This window comes from Syzygium oleosum, unplaced genomic scaffold (assembly GCF_021117445.2).
Source record: "Syzygium oleosum isolate NSW1041296 unplaced genomic scaffold, Sole_v2.1 Sole_v2.13, whole genome shotgun sequence".
Taxonomy (NCBI): Eukaryota; Viridiplantae; Streptophyta; class Magnoliopsida; order Myrtales; family Myrtaceae; genus Syzygium; species Syzygium oleosum.
The window spans coordinates 3,751,016-3,771,927 of record NW_026607497.1 but is presented as its reverse complement, the minus strand read 5'-3'; the positions used below and the strand labels follow the sequence as shown (position 1 = coordinate 3,771,927).

The 20,912-nt window shown below is 41.9% G+C and overlaps 1 protein-coding gene and 2 pseudogenes across 1 annotated transcript; 2 read left to right on the top strand and 1 right to left on the bottom strand.

Moving 5' to 3' along the window:
- Nucleotides 1-5,221: 5,221 nt before the first annotated feature.
- LOC115675104 (uncharacterized) lies at nucleotides 5,222-6,622 on the bottom strand (annotated as a pseudogene).
- Nucleotides 6,623-10,430: 3,808 nt separating this feature from the next.
- LOC115675160 (polyadenylate-binding protein-interacting protein 4-like) lies at nucleotides 10,431-16,590 on the top strand (annotated as a pseudogene).
- Nucleotides 16,591-16,999: 409 nt separating this feature from the next.
- LOC115675161 (protein NDR1-like) lies at nucleotides 17,000-18,137 on the top strand. The gene is made up of 2 exons (XM_056317222.1): nucleotides 17,000-17,005; nucleotides 17,448-18,137. Exons 1-2 carry the CDS (start codon nucleotides 17,000-17,002, stop codon nucleotides 18,135-18,137), a joined length of 696 nt encoding a protein of 231 aa, XP_056173197.1.
- Nucleotides 18,138-20,912: the final 2,775 nt, after the last annotated feature.

The window sequence follows — 20,912 nt, the reverse complement described above, 5'->3', positions numbered from 1 at the left end:
TGCCTGCTAGAATAGCATCATCCCTTGGATGAGTGCGATCCTCCCTTTGATTCACACTTCCCTGGCCTGAGCCTGACATTTTTTTTTAAACCTGCAAGAAAATGTTAGAGATAAAAGAAATCTCACTAGTCACTGCCTCACGTTTTCCGCTCAAAGTGTTTGTCACTCCTCTCGTGTTTAACTCAATTTCGGCTTTTTCTTCCCTCAATTAGACTCACACACTCTTGCCTTTTACCTCTCGTTTCCTTTTAGCAAGCTCTTTTTTTCAGACTTGAATCCAATCTCACGAGCTCCTCACAACAATCGATAAAACCACCAAGCAAGATCAAATTCAGCAATATACCGCTCAACTTAGCAATTCAGCAAATTTTCGCTAAATTCGGATTCAGATTTAATTTCTGCTACTGAATTTTTTTTTCTATTTGGTCCAACTATCAATGACAAAAAAAAAACGAGTCGTCCTCTTGAATTTTTTTTTTGCCGAAACTTTTTTTTTCGAATTTTTTTTTGGCTTTTTTTTTTACGAACTCAAATACAATATAAAAAAAACAACTAGGACCGAAAACCCTAAATCAAAATTGAAATCACAGCAAGAACAAATTCAGAACCCTAATTCGATTAATAACGAAACCCTAATTCTATAAACCCTAGTTTCTATAAACCCTAGATTGATGAATGAAAAGCAGTAAAAGTAGGATAACTAGACCTTGTAGAACCAGCTCTGATACCAGATGATATGAATCTGTGCGGAAGATGATCGTTCTACGAAGATCTGTGAGTTACGAATTGCTGACCTCGACCCCCAATCGAACCTGTGATTGGTAATCTCGGTATGAACGCGACCTGTTGACGAACCTGTGTCAACCAATCCACGCTATAACGCCACGAACAAGAGAATTCACGATCTTGCTCGATAAGTTGAATTCGATCGCCACAAGGGAGCCTTGATAAGATCTAGTCCTCAAGAGAACTCAAGAAGAAAACTTCTCTGTATAAAATTCTGACCTCCGCTTTTAGAAATCTATAAGCAACCTTATATAGGGTGCTAACCCTAATCCTAATCCTACAAGGATTAAAATTACAAAAATAACCTTAATTACTAAAAATTCGTCCAAAAATAGAAAAATGCCTAAAAGTTCATCTAAATGACTCCAAATCGCTAAAAAACGTCATCAATCACTACAAAAGTAGTGAGTATTGATTAGCGGCCCGTTTCCAAGCGTCCATCCAAATTTGAGCCAATTCGGAGTTCGTCAATTCTAAGCTCCTTCGGAATTTGCTGGACCAAGAGTAATCATGTTGCGCCAAAGAGCTTCAGAATCTTCAAGTCTCGAATCCAGATTGTCTCCATTCCAAATATCTTGAACCATGATACCGACAGCTTGTTTGAATTCCTTCGCTCTTGCTCGAGTGATCGGGCCTAGCGGATAGAACAACGGGTCCCTAGCACCTCCTCCTCGATAGGGTTCGATGTCCACATCATCCTCAGCCTAGACGTGGGATATCAAACTCTAAATCGAACTTCTTAATCGCAATTCAACCATAGTTTTGCAAGATCTACTCAAAATTTCGCTGGTTGGATCCAGTGTCCTGACTCTTGATAAAACAGACAAGAACAAGAGGACAATCATGCCCGCACTCCTAGTTCTTCTTCTTCCCCCCCAAGTTCAACTCTAAACACGGACACGAAACAGGTTTATTCATGAAAATCATCGAACAGGTAATATGCAATTCAGAATACTAACTCTGATTCGATTTCTATTCAATCCTCAGCCTAGACGTGGGATATTAAACTCTAAATCGAACTTCTTAAATCGCAATTCAACCATAGTTTCGTAAGATCTACTCAAAATTTCGCCGGTCGGATCCGTTGTCCTGACTCTTGATAAAACAAACAAGAACATGAGGACAATCATGCCCGCACGCCTAGTTCTTCTTCTTCCCTCAAGGTTCAACTCTAAACACAGACACGAAACAGGTTCATTCCGGAAAATCATGCCGTCATGCCTAGTTCTCCTTCTCCCGAGGTTCAACTCTAAACATGGACATGAAACAGATTCATTCGGGAAAATCATCAAATAGGTAATATGCAATTCAGAATACTAACTCTGATTTGATTTCTATGCAATCCTCAGCCTAGACGTGGGATATCAAACTCTAAATCGAACTTCTTAATCGCAATTCAACCATAGTCTCGCAAGATCTACTCAAAATTTCGCCAGTTGGATCCGGTGTCCTGACTCTTGATAAAACAGACAAGAACAGGAGGACAATCATGCCCGCACGCTTAGTTCTTCTTCTTCCCCCCAAGTTCAACTCTAAACATGGACACGAAACAGGTTCATTGAGGAAAATCATCGAACAAGTAATATGCAATTCAGAATACTAACTCTGATTTGATTTCTATGCAATCCTCAGCCCAAACGTGGGATATCAAACTCTAAATCGAATTTCTTAATCGCAATTCAACCATAGTTTCGCATGATCTACTCAAAATTTCGCCAGTCGGATCCGATGTCCTGACTCGTCATAAAACAGACAAGAACAGGAGGACAATCATGCCCGCACGCCTAGTTCTTCTTCTTCCCCCGAGGTTCTACTCTAAACACGGACACGAAACAGGTTCATTCAGGAAAATCATGCCCTCACGCCTAGTTCTCCTTCCCCCGAGGTTCAACTCTAAACACGGACACGAAAGAGGTTCATTCAGGAAAATCATCGAATAGGTAATATGCAATTCAAAATACTAACTCTGATTTGATTTCTGTGCAATCCTCAGCCTAGACGTGGGATATCAAACTCTAAATCGAACTTCTTAATCGCAATTCAACCATAGTTTCGCAAGATCTACTCAAAATTTCGCCGATCGAATCCGGTGTACTGACTCTTGATAAAACAGATAAGAACAGGAGGACAATCATGCCTGCACTCTTAGTTCTTCTTCTTCCCATAAGGTTCAACTCTAAACACGGACACGAAACAGGTTTATTCAGGAAAATCATGCCCTTTCGCCTAGTTCTTCTTTTCCCTCGAGGTTCAACTCTATACACGGACACGAAACAGGGTCATTCAAGAAAATCGTCGAATAGGTAATATGCAATTCTGAATACTAACTCTGGTTCGATTTCTATGCAATCCTCAGTCTAGACGTGGGATATCAAACTCTAAATCGAACTTCTTAATCGCAATTCAACCATTGTTTCGCAAGATCTTCTCAAAATTTTGCCGATCGGATCCGGTGTCCCGACCCTTGATAAAACAGACAAGAACAGGAGGACAATCATGCCCGCACGCCTAGTTCTTCTTCTTCCCCCGAGGTTCAACTCTGAACACGGACGCGGTTCATTCAGGAAAATCATGCCCGCACGCCTATTTCTCCTTTTCCCCCGAGGTTCAACTCTAAACACGGGTTCATTCAGGAAAATCAATGAACAGGTAAAATGCTATTCAGAATACTAACTCTGATTCGATTTCTATGCAATCCTCAGCCTAGACGTGGGATATCAAACCCTAAATCGAAGTTCTTAATCGCAATTCGACCATAGTTTCGAATCTACTCAAAGTTTCGCTGGTCGGATTCGGTGTACTGCCTATTGATAAAACAGAGAAGAACAAGAGGAGGCGTACTTGATTCACTTTTTCTTCGTCCGGCCGCGAAAAACTCCGATGACCGGCACGTGAACTCCGGCCGACAATGGCAAACTGGAGCAAACTTTAGGATCGATCGGGTGAGAGTTTGGGAGGAGTTTTTTCTCCGTGACTCACCACCTTCTTAACACTCTCCTCCCATTCTCCTTTCTCATCCCATTTCCCGCCCCTCGTCGAGATTCTGTTAGTCTCCCAAACAGAATCCGTCAAGGTCAAGAATGTTCTAGAAATCTCCGAGCTTGTCTTCAGTCTCATGCCTGTGATGCCAATTTTCCTCAACCTTTGCTTGTCCATCGACGCTGGGTTTCGGTCGAGCATTTTATTTTGTTTATCACTTCTTTTATTTTTGGAAACTCCTTTTTTTTTTAAATTTTCTTTTCGTGGCCCTTTTGTTCATATGTTCGCGCTCTTTTATTATGGTGCTTGCTTGTGTATTTTTGCTATATTTTTGTTATTTCTATTTATTTAACAATATATATTATTTTTTTGATTGATTTCTTTTTTCATTTCCAGGCTACAGAAGTGAAAGGTCTCGCAGGAAAAAAAATCAGAATAAGGAAAAATAGGAAAACAGAAAAAAAGAGGGAAAAAATCCAGAAAAATTTTTAAAAATTCAATTTTTCCTTTTTTTTATAAATAATTCTCCACGCCAACGCCGGTACGCCACATAGGACGGCTGGCACTGATTGGAGTGCTACGTCACCACTTTTCTGGTCAAAATTGATCGGAAGGACTATACCGGTAAATTCTCAAAAGGTTTAAGATTGAATTAATACAATCGCGCAATAAGTTCATGACTTTTTTGGTAATTTTTCGTATGAAGGTTCGGGACTACATTATCAAAATCGAAAAGTTTATGACTGAACTGATATTCCTACAATAAATTTAGTACCTATTTGGTAATTATTTCCGGAAGAAATATAAGCAAGTATAGCCGTTAGCTTTAAAGAGACCAGATCTTCTATTACGTGAGAACCTCCAAAGCCTCACAAAAACTCGAGGACCGACCCAAATGAAAACCCCGAATGATTGCGCGGATTAATAATAATAATAATATAGAATTCTCTCCCACACTCTAATTGCTCTTACCAAAAGAACTTGAGTGAACTGTACATTATTAACATCTCATGAACCCTTCTCATCTCCTAAGCCGAATCGGCTCAGCACCAGGCGGCTCTCATCTCACAGTGCTGGGGACGAACCCACAAGTCGAAGGCAAGCGCCGAGCCGACCTCGCCACCTCGTGGCTCTCCTAGCCTCTGAACTCGCCCTGTTGCTCTCTCACGATCCGTCTTATCCCCTCGCACTGGCACCTGCCTGAGCTGCTCGCAGCATGGCCTCAGGTTCTCTGACGACTTCATTCGCTCCCTCTCGCTGCCCCCTCGGCCTCCGCGGGCATTGTCCCCGAACGGCCGCTCGCAGCAGTTGAGATCTTGCCTCTGGAGCTGCTCGCGGCAGCTCCCACCTCTCTCGGGCCTTCCTCTTCGATCTCGACACTGGTTATCGTGGTCCAGTGGGCCTCGACGACACGAGACATCAGCAGGAAGGCTGAAAAGATCGCTGCTACGGTTGCCAACTTCGCCATTGTTTGTCACAAGAGAGTGCGAGACGGAGAGTGATGAGAGTGAGTGACAGTGAGAAATCTTTATATCTAATACATGGTTTTGTTGCTGTGGCGAGTGAGAGAGGTGGAGGATGATGAGGGTATTTATAGGGGAATATAAGGTTTGCATGTGGAGTTACGTAGTGGGGTGGAATTTGTCATCAGGTTAGTTTGCAAGGGTTTCGTTTGGCCATTTTTTGACTCAGTATCAGATTAAAGATCGCATCTTCTCGCTCCAAATTCGTAGTGGAATTGCGGTTTTGAATGAAATATAGCGAATGAAGTGGTCAGAGAAAAGAAGGGAGTAGCAAATTTGGTGGACTAGAAACAACCGCAACAATATTCATTTGGCATTTTTTTCTAAAGAGATAGTAGTCGTGTTAGTTGTTTATTGTTGTCCGCTGATCATACTCATGGCCGGCCTGGCGAACTCCATTTCCATGAGTCGTCACCCGATCCATGAACATTATCTCACTTGACGACGGAGGAGGTGGAGGAGGAGGAAAAGTTTTGGGTGCACCTGGTGAGGCCTGTTTACACTCGGAAACCACGGAGACATCCTTGACTGCTGGCGGAGCCACCACTTGACCCTCAGCAGCCACACGAGAGGCATCAGTCTTGGCTAGAGGCACCTTTTTGCCATTTGAGGGGCCTGAATCAGCAGAAACTGGTGCTGCATGGGTAGGACTAGCATTCTTCTCTCTTGAATTGGCTTCAGAGGCCCGAGTTCGGCGCTTTCTCTCGGGACAGGGAATCTCGACTCTTTGGATCATTGGCACACGAGGAGCCACGTCATTTTCAGCAGAAACAGGTTGATGGCATCCAGGCTTGAACACAAAGCCCCCTCAAAGTTTTCTGGGGGTTGCCAAGTCTAACTGTCAACAAATAACCGGCATCAAATTCTGCTTCAAGAATACCCGAAAACCTCTGGCCCAACAAAACATTGTCTATGCCATCAACACGATCTACTTGATCGGGTTGGTTTCTCCTCGAACCTCTATGCGCAGGTGGGTCAGAACTAGTACCCTGAGGATCTTGATGTTGAACTTCAGGTACATTCGCAGCCTCACTGGGACTTGAATTCTGATCCTCTGGAATTGTAATTTTTCGAGGGCGCCCCCTTTTGCGCTTATGCGAGTTTGCTGAGGGATCAGGGATGGTATCTTGGTCTGCTTTCTTCATCTTGAGTGCTAGAAGTATTCTCTAGCCCTCTCCACAGAAGGTGCTCTACTTTCACCTCTTGCTGCTAAAAGGAAAATCAGGTGTTTTGAGTGATTTAGTCAGAACTGGACCATGACTGGAGAAACATCAAAGAGGTACCATATATAGAGCAACCCTGTTACTTTGTGCCGTGCATTGCCGGCACGTGGAGTTCATGCCGGGGGCTTAATAACTGATGCTAATCTGCTAATAAAGGAAAATAATTCAATGCTCACGAGACTTCTACTGCAATTCAAATATCAAGTTTAATTAACTCCGTTTATTTTATCGGTACAACACCCCACACCCTCATACTTCGTCATTAGGATTAACATAAATTTTTCGTCGACTCTGCAACAGCTAGTAGCTCGTATCAAATACTATTGAGCAGAGAAATTAACAAACGAACCAGAAGTAGAAAGAAACTTAAATTAAAATTACTGGCAAATACAAATAATGACATAAGATGCGCACTCGACAAGTTTATGGCAAATCCAGATCACATAAACAACGTGAAGGTAGACAATCTGGTACAGCATGTTAGAGAATAGCAACGGAGAGCACCGACAAGTAAACGGTAACATGTTGTGATAAGCATGCTATAATACGACGTAACGGAAAAAGATAGGTTGGCGAGATGAACGATGAAGAGGAAGCCTGCTAATACTTCCAAAGAGAAAGATAGGTCTGTCATGGGACGAAAGATCCCGAATTTAGTACTGGTCCTGTGGATCTTCTCAGCTGCTGTCGCAGCCGACTACGTGCGACTGCAACCTCGTAAGACCCTCGATTTCCCATGGGAACGCAAGCCCTCCTTGTATCCCCAGTGAAGGGACGTATCGAGAACCGAAACAGAACGATCACGCAGAAAACAGAGAAAATAGACGATGCACGAATTTATCCAGGTTCACCCTCGATTAGGGCTACGTCCTGCAAAAGATTTCACTATGTTTTTCGGTTTACAGCCACTCAACTCGTTACAATGATCAGAAAAACGAGTAAAATATATATATGCCCCAAACGGGCCCAAAACCTAAACTTATGTGAAATCTCTTAATCTCGCACCATACGGGTCAACCCAAACCCGTTGAGGTTTCGGGGGCGCTGCCCCCGAACCCCCGCCCGCTGACCGGGCAGCGGGGCACCCGTGTCGGGGGCGCTGCCCCCGAACCCTCGCATTCCGCACGCATGGGTCACATGTCGTCGGACAACACTTCAGTTTCCCTAAGCTCACGTGGGCGTACCCGGTGTGAGAAACAAGGGTCCCCGAAGTATTCGCCAACTCCAACACCCAGCAGGTGAAGAACTTCGCAATTCTCGCTCCTTCCTTTTCTGTCGATCTTTCGTTTCGAAAGCCCTCTTTTTTTGGGTAGATGAAGTTTGTCGAGTTAGCGTGATTTCGTTACCTGGGTCGTCCTTTCTGTTGATATCTTGGCGGTTGGGGGTTGAATTTGGCTCGCTTTCAGCGATTTCTTTGTTACGAGGAAAAATGGTCACTTTCTTTGAGCTTCTTGTTGTGTCTTTTGAAGCTGCACCTTGCTTCATGTTTCGTCTTGTGGTGAAGATTGTCAGATGTGGAGTGTCAAATCACATAAAGAGGGACCTCAGGAAATCGCGTAAACTTAGATACTTCATATGGCACCAAACCAAGACTAGTCGTTTATTACTAAAGTTACTATCTTTATCTTTATCGGTGTGATGACCACAGTCGGTCTCATCGCCTCACACCGTCCTCATGAACTATGTTGTTTCTGAGCAGTATCACCAATTTATGATGAAGGCCAAGGTGTTGAATGATCTGTTAGTGATCTGCCATAGGACAGTAGGTCTCATCTTTTTCTCGATTCATGTCGATTGAGTTTGTTTAGTGGGAGAAGCTGGGTTGTCTTGTTCTCTTGTTGTGTTGACTTAGTTCGCTTAATGGGCAGTGGATTTGTCAGTAGTTGGTGATTTCAGTATTATTCTGAGATGAGTTCCAGCTGCTTCACCAAGATCTCAAAATTGATACGTTATGTGACGATATCAAATCCTCTTGCAGGTTCACATTTCTTTAGCTGGAGACAAACATATGCGCATCTCTTGGGTCACTGATGGTAAATCTTTCCTTTCATATGTGGAATATGGAACATCGCCTGGTCAGTATGACTCTACAGCTCAAGGAGAGAGCACTTCTTATAGTTATCTATTTTAGCTCTGGAAAGATACACCACACGGTGATCGGGCCATTGGAGAGCAACACTGTTTACTTCTACAGGTGTGGAGGAGAAGGTCCTGTGTTCCAGCTCAGGACTCCTCGCACAGAACTTCCGGTTGCTTTCGTTTTGATTTTCTAGGAAAATTTACCAAAAATTAGAGTTAATTACTTTTTAAATTATATAATTATTTCTCTTTTTCTTTTTCTTTTTCTTTTTCATTTTCCTTGGTTGGCCACGGCAATGGCTCATGACCGGCCATAGGCGAGCTCGAGCCTCGCCGGCCTGTGGCAAGGCTCAAGCTCGCTTGTGGCCTATTGCTGGCTACTGCCGTGTTCGGCAATTCGAGCGAGGAAGAAAAAATAATTATTATTATGATTGACTTGATTAATAATTATGATTAAAAAAAATCTACATATTCTTGTACTAGGCCCACTCGATTAATAATTATGATTGACTCGATTCATCATGATCCTAATTTGGGTAAATATTTTTCATGAGTTATTAGAGCTTACTTAATTCATTTCACAATTGGTCAAAGCCACAGCCACGCTTCTCCCTCCAACGCACGCGTTTTGCTATCATTTCTGCCTTTCCTCTAATCCGTTCGAAGCGCAAGAATCAATATACACATAATCGAAGTTCGTGGATGAAATTAAACATTTAAAAATCAAAATTCACGGAAACAACATTACATATTTGAAGGGATTGTCTAATTGTTCGTAGGATATAGTTAGGGTGCCTTTGTTTCATGAAAAATGAAACGTTTTTGGAAAATGTTTTTTGGAAAATCATTTTTCAGGAAAATGTTTTCCGGAAAATCAAGTTAGCTTTCCTTTGTTTGGTGATATGCGATTGAAAACATTTTTTGGTGTTTGAATTTCATTTGGAAAATGATTTCAATCCCATGATTTTATGTCATGCAAAAAAAAAAGTCGAATTTTTAAATAAAAGAAAAATAGAATTAAAAGAAAGAAACGAAAGAAAAGAATAAAATATTTAAGGGAAGCAATTTCGAAAAGTGTTTATTAGGGAATTCACTTTCCCAATTTTATACATGAATGTTTTTCTTGACCGGAAAGTGTTTTTGATTGATTAATCATTTTCAACAAACCAAACGGGTAAAAGTCCGAAAAACGAATTCCTGAAAAACACTTTCCCCAAAAAAAAAAACACCCTTAAAGTCTGTACCATAATAATATATGGATAAAGTTGTTTCAATGATTGAATTCAAATCTTGCTAGCAGAGGACGGTTGAATTTCCATCACAATTAAAGCATACTTTTGGAGTAAGTGTGTGTTTTTTTTACAATGGATAAACAAATCACTTTTCGAAGACTATATTATTTTCCATGCGAATCCAGCACAAATAACTTGGTGATACACTAAGGAAATCATCAAGGTTTCGTTTGTGAATAGTTCAATGTTAAGCGGTTCAAGCATTTCTCTGATTTTGGTTAGGTGGGATACTTATCTTCATGGTAGATTAATTTGAATACCGATGGGCCTCTAAAAGCAACCCGGACTTATTTGTGCAGGGGCTCATTCAAAAACGAGGTGGTAACTAGCATGGTGGTTTTGCCACATTCATAGAAATTTAATCATCGACATGAGAAGAATTTTGAGAATTATAGTGGGGGCTCAACTTCACAAAAAAAAATTAGGTTTTCACACAATCATCATTAAGAATAACTGATCTTGTCAGTTTAGAGCTTATTGTTGATAATGGCGGCCCTGCTTTGCTTAAAGATATGAGAAGACTATTAAGTTTTTACTTTGGGTTCAAAATGCAACATAACTTTATGAAAGGAAATCGTTCTGCTGATAAGCTTGCTAATCTTCGAATCGGTAATCGCTTGGACACCAGATTATTTTCATTACAGAAAGTTATTCATGTTTTACTAGGTAATAATATAGACATAATAAATTTACGACCTTAAATTTTTGTATTCGGCTTTCACCTCGAAGGGGAAACAAAAGTTCATGATCGATCGTGGCCTTGACCCAATAATTAGCCCATCCTTAAAAAAACATGTAAAGAGCATCACCGCCTCCCACGGACAACATTGGACGACCAGACACCGAACGAACCGAGACGGGAGCTTCAACATTTCTCGCTCTCCTTCGCTTTACCTTCCGACCGTCATACATACAAGAACGATTCCGAATCAGAAAGCGCAAAAACACGCAGGAGCAAACGAGAGCTGTCGTGGAACGGGGACACCGGAGCGCCGCTCGGCGAGCCGCTGCTGTACGCGACCGTGTGCATCGTCGGCCTCCCCGTCGACGTCCACGTCAAGAACGGCTCCGTCTATTCCGGAATCTTCCACACTGCTTCCGTCGAAGGTGCGTGTTGTACGTGAGCATTCGCTTCTCTCGCGGTTTGATCTCGACAATGAACCTGTCGAAAATCTTGAAACTTGGGCGCGGAGAGTCGATTGTATAGGACAATCACGCAGGGTTGATGCGGAGAGAAAGTTTCGATATTTCGTTTGGTTTTCTGTCGCGATGCGGCGCTGCTTCATTGTGCTTAATTTCTTTTCAATTGCCTGCGTAATCCGTGCAATGGAGGGAAAATTTCATATGAATTTGGTATTGAGGTGCTGGACGATTAGAGATCACAGTGATGGCGTCAATTTTTTCCCTTTGTAGTGTCTGGATTGGAATGGAGATTGGGTGGAATGATATGGAATGGAGATTAGGTTTGGAAAGAATGTAGAGAAGGCCTCGGAAAAGAATTCGAGACGGAGTACAGAGGAAGAGAGCCTGCGAAAACCTTAGGGCAGAAATCAATCTCAATCACTTGATACAGCGCCGTGTTATGCGTCTCCTGCAGTAGAATGTAGATGGAACTGTCTGCATATAAGCGCTGGGCAACTTCCAGAACTAGTCTCTGACAACCACCAACTAATTCAGTTAACTGATTACACCAAAGCATAGGATTCTGCTGACATGGAGATGCAACACTTGTTTCTTTATCGTCTGTTGAGGTGCTATTAGCTTGGTGCAGAAAGGAGGAGGCAATTTGAATCTTTATAGTCTTATTTGTTGTGCCGTCGAGGTTTTTCTTTGCCTCATATTCTTTTCTCGCTGCTTCGAAGGGCTATGGTCAGATAATTGCTGAAGCTTAATTCGCAAGAATCTAGCAGACATTTCTATGTCCCTGTAACAATCTGTGCTTACAAAAGAACAAAAAGAGCTAAACTTAAGCTTGTCTTACTTAGGTGTTATTTTGAAGAAAGCAAGGATGACTAAGAAGGGGAGAAGCAATTCAAATGTGGCAAGTGGATGTAGGGTAGAAATGCTTGTGATTCTCACGGAAGATCTTGTTGAGGTCATTGCCAAGGTATTGTCTAGCACTTCTTATATGGTGCTGAGTATTTTAATGAAGTACAAATTGATGCGCTAAAGTGACATTTCTGCTGTAGGGAGTAGAGCTTCCAGCTGATGGCATTACTGGAACTATAGCTGGGGATGAATCAGAATCGGCAATTGGAACTGCTTCGCACGACGTCGCAAGAGTGGACAATAGGTTCGGTACTATTACCACAAGCAAGAGGAGACCCCATCAAAGAAAGTACGTATCATAACTTGCTGTGAAAGCATACTTATAAACCAAGTACTGTTTCAGTAAAGGTATTATTGTTTGATTTTTTCATATGCTGCTGGAGATAACCTGAAAATAATGGAACTTTGAAAATACACTGGTGTTAGTTAGATAGAGTACCTTTATGTAATCTTAAGCTGATTTGACTTTTAGTGAAGAAATGCCTGGTTCTGCTAGTTCTACTTTCATATACTGAATTTATCACGATATTAAGAATGGGGAAGCTATTTACTAATGTCGCGGACTCTACTTTTACTTTGCTTAAGCAGGACTTCAGTTCCATCTGAAAATGGATTGACTGATGGAGATACATGTGGAACCTTCAAAGTCAGTTCGCAAAGACAAGCAGAAAATGAGAATGAGGGAAGAAGTATGTCAATCGAAGTGGTCGAAAATGTCTCCGAAGAAGGAATTGAAAAAAGGGGCAGGAAAATCCACATTATGGTATTGTTGGCCTGCAACTTTCCTCTGTTTTTGCGGAGATTCCATTCAATGTTTCTATGCACTGGAGAAGCTAATGGTTATCCAGTTCTGTTACTGGCATGCAATAAGCTACTCCTTTTCACTGACCATTCTTACGCTTATTTCAGGGAGGAGGAGCTTTCGATGCATCAGCAAATGGAAGGTATTACCTCTGTGCTTCTTGACTTAGTCTGATTTTTAGCATAATGCCTTGGGGGCATCCACGGTTGCTGGCATAGTCTGCATTATAATGAATTTTTATTTTATCACATGGAGAAGAATAAAAGTATGATTGGACGGTTATGCTGTAGCTCTGTGCCTTTGTTCCATTTCATTGCATGTGTCTCTTTTGGATGCTTCTATCCATTCAGTTTTATTTCAGTTTCTCCCTCTTCCTGAGGTCATTTCTGTCACTTCTTCCAGACAGGTTGATGAAAATCCACAAGTCAAACAGGATGATTCTAACAGGGTGTCTGAGAATCAAGGGGGTGATAAAGTATGTTTTGTCGAGATGAGGCATATGTCTTATTCAGTGGAATTGAGTTTATAATAATGACTTATGTATTTATACATGCGGTCGTATATTGCAGGCTTCTGCAATGCAAGGTTCGAGTCCAAGCTGTAAGTCCACTCTCGATGATTATTACTTAAAAGGATTTTGTTCTCTCTTTGCTGGGCTAATTGAATGCAAATTAAGAGAAGTGTTTTTCCTCTTGGGCCCACGTTCCATTTCTCCAGACTTGGGTGGAATTTGAAGGGAATCCATTTCCCTTGCACGTGTCTACTATTGCCTTCACTTTACTTTTGAAAGTGTATGAGACAAGGCGTGTTCAGTCCCGCTACTAACTGTGCATTGTTTCTCTTCAGTGGACATGCAGACAGGAAAGGGACATTGTAATTTTCTCTCTGTGTTCCTCCAACCTTAAATTACCAAACATAGTATTGGGAAAGCCTAAATAGGGTTATAGTGGTTCACTAAGGGGCTTTTGTGGCTTATTTTGTATGAGATGCTGAAATGCTTCTCACTGGTTTTTAGGAACTCTTTTAGAAGCTGTTGGCTCTGCACAGCATGCTGTTGGAAACGTTTTATAGTTTTGTCTGGATACCAACGAAGATGCACATGGATATTCTTGCACCTGTAGGTTTTTGCCATGACGCTCTCAGTAGATTAGCTCTGTGAGCTTACAATCTAGTTATTTTAAGCTTTTCCTTGCTGAGAATTACTGAAGTTTTTATTCTATTTCCTTTTAAAATCTCAATTTGATTTTCATACAGTGGATGCTTGCCATTCCCTAGTAAAACCTGTTGATGGAACACATTCAGAATTGCTGCCACCATTGCAACCTAATGAAGGATCCCATGTTACTGCTTCTGTACCTGCAAAATCAAATAATGAGACCTATTGTAGGCCAGTTTCATCAGAGAATGCTGCTTCTGGCTGCGGTTTGGCTTCTACTCTATCTGTTGTTGGTACATCCGGCAGAAGCCTTAGTTATTTGACATCTCCAACTGACAAGGTTCATTTACAAGGTCCAGAATCAAACAAAAGGGCAAGGGTAAACCATATGGCTAATGCAAATAATCAGGTCAGCATGTAACAGTGCGGTCTTGCAACTTGAGAGAAGATGAGCTGAGGAAGTATGTAAAATAGAACTAATTATTATATTGAACGAAAAACTGGCTTCTGTGCATGTAATTTGTTTAGTTGCTTGTTCCTCCACGTTATTCTATTGTCTAACAAAGATTTTTATTTCATTTTATCAATTATCACGGGAATCTAAACTTAACCCTGGAGCAAAAATATTTTCTCCTGCTCTCACAAAACCTGTACCAGCAACTCCACCCTTGGTACAAACAGGAATGTCCTACGTGCCTAGTGCCTCACCTCTGTTGCCTGTTGCAGCGGCTCAAGCAGAAGTGGGTACCAGCACTTATGTACCCCAGCCATCTGTGCCTGCTAAGGTTGTACAGTACAATAATTTCACTGCTGGAAACGGCGACATAGGTGCTATTTCGCAGGCTGTAAGTAATTTGTAGTTTACAGTGAGTTGTCTTTCTTAACAGAGTTAAAGCAATTTTTCTTTTCTGGCATAGGACATGCAGTACTTCAACTCTTGAAATATATGGCAAACATTATTTTTATGCTTCGACTCTTGAGCTCTATCCACCCAAAATTATTTGTAGAAATCTTTCTTTCTAGTTTTGGGGGGGGGGGGGAGAGAGAGAGAGAGAGAGAGAGAATCTTCTTTTGTAAATTGACTGGGCTTTTGGTTTTGCAGTTTGCTGGAAATAGTGGGAGCAGGGCGCACCTACTTAGGTATGGCGGTCAGCATCATGCTCTTCCACCAGGTTTAGACTTTTGTTCACCCTAATCCTCAAGCTGTAAGTAGTAGTTAGATGCTTTTCATGTCCAGTCGTTATGTTTTTCCTTATAAATGCCCCATCTGGCTATTATATCCAAACTCGTATCTTTCTTTTCAGGTCATGGTTGGACGAATGGGTCAGCTTGTATATATGCCTGTTTCCCAGGTAAGACACGTTCTGCGACAGAAACATTTTTCTTGCGATTCTTTGTCCGAGTCGGTTATTATCTATAGGGTTTGTGAATTTAGTTGCACAAGTTCTCTCTTCATTCTTATATTTAACAGAGTCTACCGGGTAATGCACTTAATCTGGTGGGTTGTGCACATTTATCTGCTGTTTTGTTTGGTGGTCTTTCTACCAAGACTTTGTACTACGTCAGCGCATCCCCCTTGTTTGAGAATATACGATGACGTGGTGTCCTACTTTTTTACATTTTTTAATTTCATTCTTGAAGGATCTGGTTCGGAGTGGAACTGTCATCTCTCCAGCTTTTCCGTGCCCTTTGCCGACCATAAGTCAAGTCCAGTTTCCAAAGCACCAACGTAATGAGAGAATTTCAATGTAATGCATGTCTCTACGTTCAAAGAACTGCAAATTGATATTTTGTGTTTCTGGAGATTTTTGGAACATGAGAATTTGAGGTGTGTGTCTACAACGGTAGGGCATCATGTCATTTAAAATGTTGAACCTCACTTTATCTGCTTAAGATAATTAGAGGAACATAATACTCTCCTTTAGGTAATGGTTGCGGTATAGAATTAGAGGATACATGGGAACTCTTTTCAGGCCAAATTATATGCTCAGCTCAAAGGGAAATGCCAGGGGAAAAACATGCAGTTGAAGTGAACTTTACCAACATCGTCTACCTATTGTATCTTAAACAGATCTTTGAGTTGTGGCTTGCAAGATCTTTGCAACAATGGATTATATAAACCGCAGTTTTTGGTATTTAGCTCCGTTGTGCTAGCTATATTCACTAAAGAGAGGATGAATACCAATGGGAGCTATCTTTTTGTCTGGGAAGATCGTACGGAGGAGCTACGCTGTTTATATTTTATTTTATTTTTACAACCTCATTTAAGTCTTGAAGAGCTTTAAAAACTGTGATGGAAGCATCTCATCTTTGATTGCAGGAACTCTTCCTGGTCAACCGTTTGTGCATCAACCTACAGTTGGTGGGCAGCAACTATATGCAGCTGCAAGTCCCCCGCCGCAGTTGCAATCTCCCTTCCTCGCTAATCGGCCCATTTCAGTCCCTGGAGCTAACGGGCTCTTTAACGTCAAGTTTTTGTGAATGTAGTCCTTTTTCCTTGAGATCAGCGTCAAAGAAAGAAATTTTCTCCATGGCACCGACCGTCGGTCCGGTCCGGTTTCTGGGTGGGTCCATGGCACCGGTCCCACCAAGTTTCACACAAATGAAGGTGATCGAGAGTGAGAGAGGGAGGCGATGAACGGCTAAAGGCACAGCCACGAGGAAATGGGAGTTGAGGATCGAGTTTTAGATTAGGGATTTTATGGTTTTCATTTTTCTAAAAATGTTTTCTTTTTTTTTTTGGTTGAAATATTTCTAAAAAATTGTATGAATATATATATTTTACTGGCCCGGTCCGGGTGGACAGGTGGGCGGTTTCACGCCTAAAACTGGGAATCGGACAGATACTCACCAGTTTTAGTAAATTAGAATCGGGAACCGGACTAGTCCTCACGGGAATCGCCGGTTCTGGGCCGATCTGGTCCGGTTCCGGACGGTCCGGGCTGTTTCCGATTCTTTTGCACACCTCTATACCCTACTAATACTACTGGAAAATGCAAAGATAATCTCAAGCAAGGTAAAATAAATAAAAGCCTAAAAAGAAGTGAAAAAATGACAAAAATTAAAAAGTACCTCGAGAAATGCCTAAATAATGAGTTTTGAGGTCTGAAATGACTGTAAATCTAAATGGGCATCTAGGGTCAACATAGCTCGGAACATGCTTTCTGAATTGGTATTAAGCATCTCGTCACTTTTCTTAATTTAAAGTTATGGTCGCTTTCTTACACGCTATGTTCATTGTTACATTAGGTCATCTTGTTACATTTGCTATCGGGGACCGTGTCCGCATTTCTGATGGGTAGACCGAGCATCTTTTATTTCTTTTTAATATCTCCTTATACAAGTTGGTATAGTTTCCGACCCAAAAAAAGAAGTCGGTATTTTCCAACCAATCGCAAGCCACATTATGGTCAACCCCAAGTAAACGGGCATTGCTTACTGTGTTCGTCTGCTGCGCGTGCGCTTTCACTTTGCTCATTCTTGTTTTCCATTGCAGACACCCATCACCAGCTCTCGAGCACTGGCAACACCACACAAGATTAAAAAAACAACTTGCAGCTCTCCTTTTCTTGGCCTTCTTCGCCGCCGGCGAGCTCCTCCGGTGACCATGTCGAACTCCGGTGGGTGTTGCCTTTGCTGCTGTGCCGTGCCTTCATCTTCTCTCTCGTCCTCACAGCTCTCTTCACGTGGCTCCCGGAGAGCCCGTCCAAGCCCAGTTGCTCTATCCAGCAATTCTACCTCCCAGCATTCAACAGATCTTCGGACACTCCCACGAGCACCCCCATTTTCTTGGACGTGAACCTGAGCAACGGCAACAAAGAGAGGGGCATCCACTACGACCCCGTGAACCTCACCCTCTATTACTACAGTGATACGAATCAGACCGAGTGGCTCAAGACCATTCCTGGATTTTACCAGGTGTATAAGAAGAAGGCCACGAAAAATGCAAGTGTGGAGACTTTTGGGATGACTTGCACTGATGTTGTGGCCAAGAACGAGTCTTTGGTCTTTAGGGTGGATTTGGCCACTGCAGTGAGGTTCCAGATCATGGTTTGGAAGACCGAGAGGTACAAGTTAATGGTGGGTGCTAATGTGACTCTCAATGCTGAGGGTGCTAAGACCACCAAGAAGGATATCAAGCTAAAGTCTAGGGTGTGTACGAATTTGAGGGGTTGCTTTTGGCAGGTGGGGATTTATGTTGTTGCTCTATGGGCTGAGTTGTACTCTGTTTCGTACGGGGAGGGTTGAGAATGAAATTGATTTTCTGGTATTTCTAGTTAGTGGGCAGTGCCGGTTAGTGTTTGCATGAGAAATGATTTATTTAATGGAAGAGAAATAAACATTGGTTTGGGAAGATTTCGTTGAATAAACATTGAAGTGAATTCTGGTGTTTGGTTTTTATGGTGTGTAGTGCTTATCCTTCATTACAGTGAGTTTATTCAGGCTGGTTCAGATTCTTGGTCTTTGCAAACAGAGTAAATTTTGTTTACCTTCTTACAATTCTCGCCTGAAAAGACTGCATCGGGACTTGGGAGGAGAATCTGGTCATATTGAGTGTATTTGAGTGATATATTTTAAAAGCCTCTTAATTTTTTTATCTGGATAATAAGTAAATTCTACTAGTCACCATCATTGGCCACTCTTAGATGATGGTTGGTCACCAGAGAGGGCTAGGAGAGGGTCGCCTTTGCTGACCACAGGCAAGGGACCGCCTTGCCTAGGTGAGGCGACCCTCACCCTACCCGGGTGGGGCCGCCCAAGCCACCCATGACCAGTAAAGGCTTGGGCAAGGGCCACAGCCCTCACCCAATGGCCGACGAGGGTAGCCGGGCACAATAGTTGAAAAAAAGAAATGGGAAAAAGAAAAGAAAAGAAAAATAAATAATTTAATATTATCTTTGGACGAAAACATCCTTGATGAATGGCCAGGCGGCAAGACTATGTCATTATTTGAAACTATCACAGCCACTTCATGCACTTATTTGAAACAAGGTCCATTCTGGGCTTTTTTATGAAAAAATTATGGCACTTAATGTTCTTATTTGAAATTTTCTTTTATTTTTTCCACAACATATAAGTATGAGAGAGAGAACTTTTTTATTTCTATATAAACAAATAAAGAGAAGACGAGCAGCTTGGTTATATTTGAAGTATAAAATTCAATTTGAAACTAATCTTGCCAACTGCTAAACAAAGTTTGGCATACGTTAACATTTTAATAATGGGGACCTTGTTGAACGATGTTATGTTCATCTCCAAATGCTGATGATGTCTTTCGACCAACTTAAACCTTATCGTTAATCCTAATCTTCATCCCACCGCTCATAGATGCTTAGATGGTAGGTGACCGACTAGCCTCTTATTTTTCTATGGAAGTAAAATATTATATTCATGAACAAACATGAACAGATAAAATGCAGGTACATAAAGTAGTGACTCAACCTTGGTGGTCGACAAGATGGCAAATAACAATGACATAAAGCAGGCCACATTCACCGTTATACAAGATAATAGGATTGATAGATTCCATGGTGGGTTGGTTCTCACTCTGAAACTGAGAACTGACCACTTGATCTTGGAATCGGACCGGATAAACCGATCCGGTTCGATTTCCAAGTGGGTCCAAGAGCCAGCAAGGATATCTTTTTTTTTTTTTTTCATGGAGGATCATTCTTCACTCACTCGTTAGTCAGCACACTCTCGTACTTTGTAGTACTCTGCAACACCGCCATAAATGGAAACAGACATCCTCCCAACTCTCTCACCCCTTGCTTCTCCGTTCACCAACAAGGAGGCTCTCTAGGATTCCCAATCTCCATTGGAATTTCCGTTCTTAGAAAATTAAAGGAAAAGGTGGGTCACAAAACAAACATTGAATGAGGGAGGCGCGTGACCGCTTGATACGGAGAATGAGAAGTGAGAGGCGTGAAACTGAGTGAGAGCCGAGAGGGATGAGCGGCGAGAGAGAATGGGAAATTAGGGTTTTGAGAAGTGTTTTGTAATAACAAAAATTATAGAAAATAACTATCGATCCGCTCTGGGCGGGTGGATTTATACCTAAAATCGAGAATCGGACCAATAATCACTGTTTCCAAATTTCCAAAACTGAGATCCGCCCAAAATCAGTCAGTTTAGTCCGATTCCCGTGCTCACCTCTAGAAGATAGGACTCACAAGAAACTCACCTAATGTAACGGTTAATGTGATATGGACTCACATGAGTCGAGTGTGCCTAATGCTCACTGGTGTAACTAGGTAATTTATCGTGGTGCAAAGCTTACGGATGGTCCCAAAAGAGCTATCCTTCGTTGTTAAGGCTTGAACTTATCACGACACGACGCTTCAAGGGGTGCGACCTAGTAACGAGACCGTACGATGTAGGATATATTTTTTTTTCATGTAGGATCCTCAGAATAGTCTGAAAAGGATTGAGAGTTGAAGAGGGATGTGGGTGATTATTGGGCCTTTTGGCCCCATAATCTCCTATGGGACACGATCGAGCCCAATCGAAGCATTGCTCCTCCGGACGAGGGAAATCAAACACATCCACCCAAGTTACGCTCGATCAAGCTCGTGGGAATCGTCTCTTTCGGTTTGAATTCGCGGGTCATGAACTGGTAGGTTGAATCTTGGGATATTTTAAGTGCCGTCAAGAAGTGCGCGGTCTTGTTGTCTCAGATTTCAGTATTGAAGATGACTTTACCGATTGTTTCGACATCTGTAATTGGAATTCGAAACGTTTGAGGTTTCTTTCCTTTCCCTTAAGCCTCATCCACCTCATCCATGCATCAGGTTTCTTGGATTTCTTGATTTTAAATTCAGCATGGAATTTTCATTTCATTACCTTACTGGGATTTCTCAGTTTCGGTTTTTCAACATGAGCTCTATTGTTCAGCTCGACATTATTCACAATTTGAGATGGGTTGATTGGTGACTCTGCGAAATTGCAACCTTCCTTTTCATTCAATAATCTTTGCGAATTCCCGCGGTTTTCATCATCCGTAATTTCGACAAACCTCGTCAT